The following is a 9,911-nucleotide window of genomic DNA, read 5'->3' as shown; positions in this document are numbered from 1 at the left end:
AGCTTTACAGAAGGGGAGATAGTTTTATAACATTAATAAGGTCTTAGTGGGAAAATGAAGTTCCTGCTGAAAAAAAATTCAAACTGCATCTGCCAGCTGGGATCGAAGAGTTTCTTTTGGCTGCGGTTCTGGGAAAAAGGATAAATTCATCTTGCATACATCTTTCCATTCCCAGTTCAAATACCCAAAATCTGAAGTTCTTGGATCACCAAGCATGGCAAGCCAAAAGAGAAAAAAAAGACCATAATTATGATGATTACAGAACCCAAACTGAAGTTCACAGACCTTTTGCCTTAGAAACAGAGAATGTTCCTTGAAAGAATATTGCATAGCCTATTAAATTACACAGACGTGGGGCAGAGCCTACAAGTTCAACTGTAGTGAATACCCTCTTTTCTGGTGTAAATCAGTAAGCAATGCTTCATTTAGGCAACTGTGAACATTCCCTTTGGTATCAATGTTTTCCTGATTTCACAAAATTCATTACATTTTGACCATTTACCATATTCATAAATTGTTGCATCCAGTACTAACTTTCAGGGTAGTTTTTTCTTTTTGCTTTAATAATTTTATTTTCAAAAGGTTATTTGTTACACAAGAGCAAATCCATGGGATCTTCATCTCAAAACACTTTCCTCAAATAAGCAGATTGATGTCAAATGCTGATTTTGTAAATTTAGGCAAAAGTAAGTGGGTGGGCAGAAGGGATTGTGTCAAAGCTTGGTTCTTGTGGCCCTTTCTTACATGCTCAAGGAAATGCCGATTGCCACTTTGGGATCAGAAGGTGAATTTCTTCTGGCCAGGAATTCTGAGGGGGGTCTTTTTCGGTGCAGGGTATCACCTGGGCATGGAATTAGCATCACTATAGTGAGCAGGTAATTGCAAATTTCCTGGATTCTGCAAGGATTGGACAAGATGACCCTGGAGGTCTCCCCCAACTTTATGAGCCTATCTGCCTTCCCAATAAAAAAGTGGACTTTAAATGAAGTCCACAACTGATAACTTTAAAATAGTGAACACCAGAAACAGAGTGGTTCTATTTCATTCATTAAGAACTCAATGGGAAACAATGAATAGCTCTCGTTTTTCTTTCATCCACTCCACTCCATCAAAGTAGCTCCTTTCTTACTAAAATATACCATTCCCTTTTCGCTACGCTGCTTTAAGACTAAAAAAGTGCATAAAAGTATAACCGCACTCTACTGAATAGCTATGGCTGTCTTGTTGGGAGACGGTTTGGTTAAGCGTGGTGACCGCAGACATTAATCAAGACCTGGTCAACATCTTCATTTCTATAGAAGCCCGTTTATAATAATAATAATAATATTCAGGCTTAAAGACTTCAAAGCATGTGTCAGGACTGAGAAGTAATCACTACAATTGTTAAGAATTGAGAAGTTTTTCTGCTATTTTTGGAGAAAAACTTTGATGTGCTTTGGCTGTTTTACTACAAGCTTAGTTTTTAAATCCAACTTTTCAGGAAGTTCTTAAATTGCTAATATATATGGATGCCACAGTATATAAATAATGGAAACCTTAAGGTTACCTACCTTCAGTAGCTGGAAACCTGTCACTTGGGACCTTTAGTTTTTAATATCAAAATCTTACAGCTAACACCCCTCATTACTAAGATGTTTTAACAAAAGACATTACTTTCAAGGCATATAACAATTAACTGTTTATTCAGTCATTTCTTTGCACTTTACAGCTGGAATTCTGGAAACTCAAACACAACATCTTTGCCTGTGAGTTTCTTGTAGACACCAGAAAATGTTTCTACCTGCAAAAAATGGGAAAAGAAGCCAGTTATACATTTCTAATCATTTTCTTCTTCTGTAGCTATGTGTGTTAAGCTTGAGAAGTTACATGGATATACAAGACTATGTCCATGAGCATTCAGAATTGAAGACAAACTTATTGTCCAGTATTATGGAATTTAACTATCTCACTAAATGTAAAAGGTACATTTTTCCTTTCCCCTACTCTATGTACATGTGTGTACATGTGCTCATGTGTGTTCATCAATTCACTGTACATAACTTCAAGATGAGAAGGTAACAGAGGGATTTGTCCCTTCATCCATTTTCAACACAAGCTTGTAGTTACGTAAGCGCCTAGAAGGATCCAAGTTTATGTTCAACTGAGTAAAACACTACTGGAACAGTTTGCTATAATTGGCAAGTGTGAAAGCCAAGTGTCAGTGGGCCAGAATTTGGAGTGCGGTTGTGGATTCAGACAGGAAGAGTTGTAATAGCCCAATGAGCCCGCCAGTAACACAGCAGCTTGCAGGGCAATAAGCTGGGGGAGGGGGGGGGTCAGCAGCAGACAAGTAGCTGGTGATCACCTGCTTTCCCTCCCCACCCCAATGGGAACATGGAAGGAGAGCTGGGCAGGGTAAGGCAAGGTCAGGCAACAGGCAGAACTGACAGAGCCCCAGGCAGGTAAGGAGCTGTTGCTGTTCCTACAAGCAAGAAAAAAAAAAGGGGGGGTGTCAGCCATCTGCCCTTCCCTCCCTTGGGGGCAAGGGCGAGATTATTTTAACTCCTAAAGCAAAAGATTAATGTTCAATTCAAACTTCTGCATTCCTCCTTGATGTATCGTTTGCAAATAGGGATGCTAGCTTAACCGATCACGAACACTTGAGTTTCACACAGTTAAGAGGCTTTCTGCAAATCAACCTCTTATCAAGCCCTTCTCAGTTGACAACCTGGTCAGCATGTAAACAACAGTACACATTTGAAAAGGCAAGGGGGGGGGGGGGGAATCAGTATTGTCCCCAGATCCATTTTCATCACTGCCTTGAACTCACAGGTTACCCTTGGTAAGACAAGCTACAGCATATCAGCATCACACACCCTGGAGAGAATACTGAACTACATTACAGTGCTGTTGTGAGGATTACCCGATAGACCTATATCCAACCACAGAAAAAATTTTTAAGAAAAAGAGGCATCAGCAGAGATTCCTCTCTTCCATGTTTAACTGCAATCATGCTGTCAACTGGTGCTGACCTTGGGGGTCCCACCCTATCTGAGCCTCCCTGGGTTAGAATTAGATCAAGACATGGGGTTGGCTGGAATCGGCAAAGTTGGACTGGGGAGATCTTGCTATTGCCATCTTAATTAAGGGATATTATGACTGTTACTGTTGTTTTAATGGGATGTATCGTTTTTATGGTTTTATTCTGTAAGCCGCCTTGAGGCTTACAGAATAAATAAAAGATCTAATAATCTAATAATAAATCTAATAATAAATAAAAGATATGCTGGCATTACAGAAACCCACAAGCCAGCTATCTGTGGTAACCCCAAGATGCTGATAGCTACCAATCCAAGTTGCTACATTTTACTCCAAACCCTGATCAAGGAACTTAGGGCACGACTCATGGCTTCTCTTCTGTCATCATATCAACCCTTAGAGCCTATAATCACTAGATTTCTTGCTGTGAGCAAGGATTTTAACTCTACCTTCCAAAACCCAAAATCAGCACTCTAATCAGACCACTGCCTTTGGAAATGTGAATAACTGCTTCAGGCAATACGTTTCCAGATATACAAGTTGCTGAGAAAGACAACTCTTGAAGAGACACCAAGATGAGTACCCAGAAGTTCCAACACAAATCTCTGGCAACCCAAACTCAATCCCTGCTACTCAATTATCACTACTCCACTTAGCCTGCTCAGAAGTACCAATGCCGCTGTCATACAGATCTCATCCATACAGTTTGCTTAAAACGTGGCAGCTTCTCAAAAGGTTTCTTACCTTATGTTCAACATTGTTCTGTTGCGCTTTGTCTAAATGGACCTTTATGAGCCGGCTGCCATCCAGTTTTACGCGGATTCTCTTGCCCACAATTTCACTGGGGAAAACCAGGTCTTCGAGAATGGCATCGTGCACTGCAGTAAGCGTACGGCTAAAAAGAACAATTCAAGGGTTTTTACTATGCCCCAAGTCTGCTTAAGGTTAAGCTCTTTCCTTCCATGTTAATGTTGACGTTGCACTAGCATATTGCCTCATGGCACAGATTCTTTGAATTTGATAGTTAGACTCTGTTAAGAAAATTATCATCAGGTGCTATAAGGTTGTTGGTAAAAGCACATTTACAGCCTGTACATTTAAGCAAAGCCTTTTCCGCCAGTCTTTGCAGCGCTCAGTTATACAGTAGCAGGACGATAGCCTGCCATCAAAAGCGGAATAAAGGTACTCCAGTTCATCAACCCATTCCAACCAAAGTTTTACTGCCTCCACTTCCACTTGAGCCCTTAGGACCAAATTCTCAAAGTACTTAGTTTTAACTAGCCTGCAAATGATGAAATTTTAGAATGTCTCACCTAACGACATACAACCAGTTGGGATTTTGTGCCTCACGGTTCATTTTTGGCAGCTATCATTCCGAACAATCCACCCCTTTCACTACTTTTGCTCTCTAAAATCTGCAGAGACATCCCATGGCAACTCAAAAACATCAAAAGGACCAGATGCTAAAAGCATCTGTTTCAAATCAAAATTAAGGTTGTCTATTCTTCGGGTAACACAGAAGTGACCAGTTTCACTCACAAGAACACAAAAGGAGAAACAAGAGAATTACAAGTTAAGCAGAACCTCAGCAGGCCCGCTAGTGTCCCAAGTCCACAGAAATACACCACCATCACCTGTATTACTGCTGTAGGAAAAGATATGACAGCATCACGTCAGATCATACCTGGGTGGGTCATGGGAGAACAAATGTAATAGTGCCTATTAGGCTGAAGCCATCTCTGGATTCCTGACAATAAAATCTAACTCTGCTATTCCTAGTATGCATACCCAGCTAAACTTAACTAGCAATACTGACATCAGAACAGCACTATTAAAGTAGCTAAATCCTTTTGGCAACCAGCAGTTCTTGACCTTGAATGATAAACCACAGGACAGACTTCATGCGAGGCCGCAAACGCGCGACACGCGCATGCGCAAAAGTGCTATGCATGCGTGTTTGCGGCCGTGCATGGCCCAGCTGCGCGCATGCATGGCCCTGCTTCCCTCTCCCCCCCCCACAAAAAGAAGTTTGCCAGGCCGCAAGCGGCCGATTTGCTTGCAGCCTGGGAAGTTTCTTACTGGGGGGGGGGGGTAAGGAGAGGGAGCTGCGGCCCGGTGGTTGGGGACCACCAACATAAAGGATGGAGCAGTTGTTTTCTGTTGCCCTAGGGGGTGTACCAGAACCAATAGGATGAAATTAATTCAAAAGAACTTTCAGCTAAACATACAGAAGTTCCTGACAAAGTGGTTGGTCAGTGGAAAATCAGAAGATGGTGGGTTTTCCTTCATTGGAAGTTTTTAAGCAGAGGTTAGATAGCCACCTCACAGAAATGTTGATTCTGTAAATTTGGGCATATTGTAAGAGGCTGGACAGAAGGAATTGTGTCCATGGCTTGGCTCTTCTTGCATGTCCAGGAAAATTCCAATTGGCACTTTGGGGTCAGGAAGCGAATTTCCTCCAGACCAGACAGGCCAGGGATTCTGGGGGGGGGGATGTTTGGAGGGGCATCCTCTGAATATTGAAATGGGGTCACTGTAGGGGGGCAGGTAGTTGTGAATTTCCTGCATTCTGCAGAGGGTTGGACTAGATGGAGATCCCTTTCAACTCTATGATTCTATGAATGTATGAAAACTGTGGCAGACCATACTAATTATACTATTATTTACTCCAATTGTAGTAACGCTCAAAGTTTTAGCAAATAATGGATCAATATCAGAATTACTTCTATCCAGGAAGCTTCTTCTTTGCATCTTCAAGCTTTAAACTAGATATCCATTGTAACAATAAGGAATGATTAGGTATTAAAACAATTTTTAACACACATGTACTTCACAATACCATCTCTTGAATCAACTCAAGAGCATAAATGCCTGCAGATTACCTCCTGGGGCGTTTTTGCTTGTTTTTTGTGCGGCTTTTCCTCGTTGGTTTTGGCAAAATTCTTCTCTACAAAGGAAGAGGACAGGGTAGCCCGTTAGCACAATTAACAGACTGGTATGTTATTTGGTATTCCATAGCACAGCTCCCATGTGATACAATTAACTGCAAGCTGGAGGAGTTCAACAGAACATTAACAAATGTTTCTGTGAATGTAGCCTACAGCTAAGGTTTAGTCCAACTTTCACAGGCAAAGCAAAATTGTTCTGCTCCCCCAACCCCCTTTTGTTTTCCTAATGCAGCATTTATGCTGAAGCTCACAACAAGCTTCCACATACCTGAGCAATGAACACCACGTGCTTTCCACTGAATTTTTTCTCCAGCTCACGAACTAGCCGCACTTGAATCTTCTGGAAAGATTTCAGCTGAGGGACTGGTACAAATATGATGATTGCTTTTTTACCGCCACCCACTTCAATTTCCTAAGTAAGAACAGACACCTGTTTTGAAGTATCCAGGAATTAATGCTGCCTGCATTTTTTAAATATTCATATTTACACCACTGTAGCCATGAAGCGGGACAAGAGCTTGACTAAAGCACGAAATGGCAACTACATGCTCGTTTTTCCTGACTACATCCTTCAATTCCAACGGAAGTATCCTAATACCGATCAAATACCAGAAGCTGCATGCTCAAGGATAAGCATGTTAGCTAGCCTGATAGAACATCAGGTTAATTAACTTTGATCATGAGCTTTGGTTTTTTAACTGCACAACTATCCATGTATATCTGGTGTCCCAATAGGCATTTACAACCGCCAAGAATGAGTCAGGCCAAGATGCTACCTGAACACTGTTTAACATTACATGAGTTAGCCAAAACCACAGAACACTTAAGAAGTCCATCCAACGTTTATTCTTAAATTTGTAACTTCTGGATTTAGAATGAGAAGAAATCTAGCCGTTTAAAAAGTTCTTCTATTCCAGCTTTATGGTTTGGTTTTCAGAACAGGAAGACAAATTTGTGTGCTGCCAGGGCTGTTCACACATCCAACCAATGACAGCAGACCAAAAAACCCCTGAGTCTTTGCCTTCCCACTGTCATGATGGAAGTTCATAGTCTGAGGAAGAGTGCTTGCAGTCGAAAGCCCACGCCTTGAATAAATCTTTGTTGGTCTTAAAGGTGCCACTGGTTTTGTTTTGTTGTGCTGCTTCAAACCAACACAGCTACCCACTTGAATCTATCTCAACCTCATGCTTGAAAAATCAACCCACACCAGACCTCCACTAAATTGTTAGGTTATTATCTGCAAAGGATGTTGGGGGGTTGGCACCCAGACAGATGTAACGTTATTTTCCATATCTTAAGGTTTCCCATTGGTTAAGGTGACCAGATTGTCCCACTTTTGGAGAGACATCTGGGAGTACCTGGCAAATTGCACATATGTTGAAATTTTAAAAATATATATTACAATACTATTTTTGAATTCTATGCATTCTATTAAACTTTTTGTTGCTCCATATAGACCAAATTTTAAATCAAGAACCACCCCCCCCCCACCGTCAATGGTGTCCCGCTTTACCAATGTTAAAATCTGGTCACCTTACCATTGGTGCACGTAGCAAAGTATATGAACATAAATCCAGGCTTACAAGTCCTTCAAATCACAGCAACTGCCAAAAGTTACTTTTTATGTCAACATAATGGAGTCAAATACTGCTACCACAAATACTGCTTTTCCTGAGATGGCTGCCCCTTGAGCATGGGGTGCCCTTTGCAAAGATGTGTCCTGCATGGTTTGTCTCCTCAGCAACCACAAGCACTGAGAAGGTATAGGAATATACAGGACGCCTCCTTCACTAGCTACAGCAGCCAGGAAAGAAAAAACTTTCTGTCCAATGTTGTGGAACGGGACCATACGTCATCACCCTCACAGGGCTATGCTCCCATGCGCCACTTGGGCAGAGCCAAGCAAGAGCCAACTTGCTGGATGCCCACATTGGGTTCATTCTGAAGCATCAGCCAGGGAAAAAACAACTTTTGAGGTGATTTTAGGGAAGAAACTTTTCCAATTTAAGATGCATTTGACTATGGCATGCAATACTGAGCCCTAAATGTCATTCAATACACAAAAGGTGTACAACATATACATTATGAACCCAAGTGCATGAGTGGGAAGCATAATTTTAAGCTACCTTTGCAGCTGTGATGTTCAATTCTCTCAGCTGAGCCTTTAAGTCAGAGTTCATCTCCAACTCGAAAAGAGCCTTGAAGGAAGCAATGAAATGTGACATGTTAATCTAAACAAAGCCTGAAAATAATTGATTGTACTTGTTCATAACCGCAAGAAAGAAATCACTAAACAACACTGCTATTTTCACAAGCATCCTCACAAAAAATCATTACAGCAAAATGGTCAAAAACAGCCCTGAGCAGTCATTCCAACCTCACTTCAGAGCTGCTTCTACTACTGGAAGTGTAAGTTCTAACACATTTTGTCTGTAGCTCCTAAACTATTAGGATGATGCCTTGACTCATCTCACACGGGAGCTTGATTTTTACCACAGCACTGAAGTAGTTACATGTTAAATCTACATCACTGTATCAACATAAACTTGAATGCGTTTTCAGAGTCTGTTCGGAAGATTTCAATTCTGATATTCCGCAAAGAATCTACTTATGCCACTAGCAAAACACATCACTTACCTGGGAGATGCCAGACTCAAATTCATCCGGCTTTTCGCCATTGGGCTTCACAATCTTCACACTGGAACTGAACATGGCCGTTCTATAGGGCAAAACAAAAACAAGCAATGCTGTCACAACTGCCAAGACCATCAAGTGAAATGCTATCACTTACAAAAAGTGTTGCTATACATAACCACAACGGAAATTATCTTGCCACCACCCCAGCACTCCAGACAACCAGTCACACAACACAAGATGCAGCTCATTTAGCTAGCACAATCTCCCAGAGACCCTATTTCAGCTTCTGAGAAGGTCTGCGATATGAAGCTCTACAGGTGAAATATCCCTGTGCGGCTTTAACTAGGCTCAAATCCTTACCTGCCACGACACTGTCTGGGTGAACTCCCCAGCTACTCTCTCCCTCAGTCTAAGTCACATCAACAGGGCTTTTAAAGGGATAAAACCAACAATAAATAAACAGACTGCAGGCTATGCTGGTGGCATAACAGATGGGGGAAAGAAACCAAAGCTCTGCATCCACACACCCTATCCTGCAGACTAAGCTGCCAGAGCTAGCAGCTCTGCTGGCCATGTGCTAATGTGGCCACCAGAGAGGAAAAGGCTGCTGGGAAGCGACAGGCTGGCCCTCACCTCTTCTTCAGCAGCTCAGCCAGGGGTGGAGAAACCATGGGTCTCCAAATGTCCATGAACTGCAATTCCCATGTTGCTGGCAGGGGCTCATGGGAACTGTAGTCCACGGACTCCTGATCAGCCACCCAACTAACATAGCTGCTCCTGCCTAGCGAGTTGGCTGCTAAAGAGCCGCAGCCTCCAGCACATAGAGCTTCGCCAAGAAAAAAAATTGGCCCACTGCAACCTCCATAGCTCAGGCAGGCCGAGGACAACGCCCGTGCACTGCCCCCCTCCTCTCCCCTCCCGCGCGCCACCCGCGAGGCCTTCCCAAAGCCGCCCCTCCCCCGTAGCTTGCCAGCCCAGGATCCGGCTCGTTCCGCGGCGCAGGTCAGCCATCGGGTCCTGAAGGGCGGCGAATCGGGCGCATCCCGAGGCAGGCAGCCCAGGTAGGCCGGCTTCCCTCAGCGCAACGCGATATTGCCGGGGGCGCGGCGGAAAAACCCCGCCGCCCGACACGCCAGGCCCCAATGGATGGCACCTACCTCTTGCAGCGCCGGCCGAAGGAAGAGGAAGAGCTATCGCGAGAACGCCAAAAGATCCCGTGGCCGGGAAGCAGGCTGCCCGTCCGCCTATCGCCTTGGAGCCACACCCGGAAATCGGCCACTTCAACCGCTTCCGACCTCACTTGGCCTC

At 43.3% G+C, this 9,911-nt stretch overlaps 1 protein-coding gene and 1 non-coding gene across 2 annotated transcripts; both read right to left on the bottom strand.

Annotated features, from left to right (window-relative positions):
• Positions 1-1,665: 1,665 nt before the first annotated feature.
• Positions 1,666-9,911, bottom strand: RPS7 (ribosomal protein S7). Its single transcript, XM_077310189.1, has 7 exons — positions 9,761-9,911; positions 8,604-8,685; positions 8,093-8,164; positions 6,235-6,378; positions 5,901-5,965; positions 3,763-3,913; positions 1,666-1,780 (listed from the first exon to the last, which is right to left on the bottom strand). Exons 2-7 carry the CDS (start codon positions 8,676-8,678, stop codon positions 1,703-1,705), a joined length of 585 nt encoding a protein of 194 aa, XP_077166304.1. The 5' UTR covers positions 8,679-8,685; positions 9,761-9,911; the 3' UTR covers positions 1,666-1,702.
• On the bottom strand, positions 7,678-7,900 carry LOC143828104 (small nucleolar RNA SNORA73 family). The gene has a single exon (XR_013227507.1). It is a non-coding gene; the product is annotated as a small nucleolar RNA SNORA73 family (small nucleolar RNA).

The sequence above is a fragment of the Paroedura picta genome, chromosome 1 (assembly GCF_049243985.1).
Source record: "Paroedura picta isolate Pp20150507F chromosome 1, Ppicta_v3.0, whole genome shotgun sequence".
Classification (NCBI taxonomy): domain Eukaryota; kingdom Metazoa; phylum Chordata; class Lepidosauria; order Squamata; family Gekkonidae; genus Paroedura; species Paroedura picta.
The sequence above is the reverse complement of the archived record's forward strand: the minus strand, read 5'-3'. Positions and strand labels throughout refer to the sequence as shown.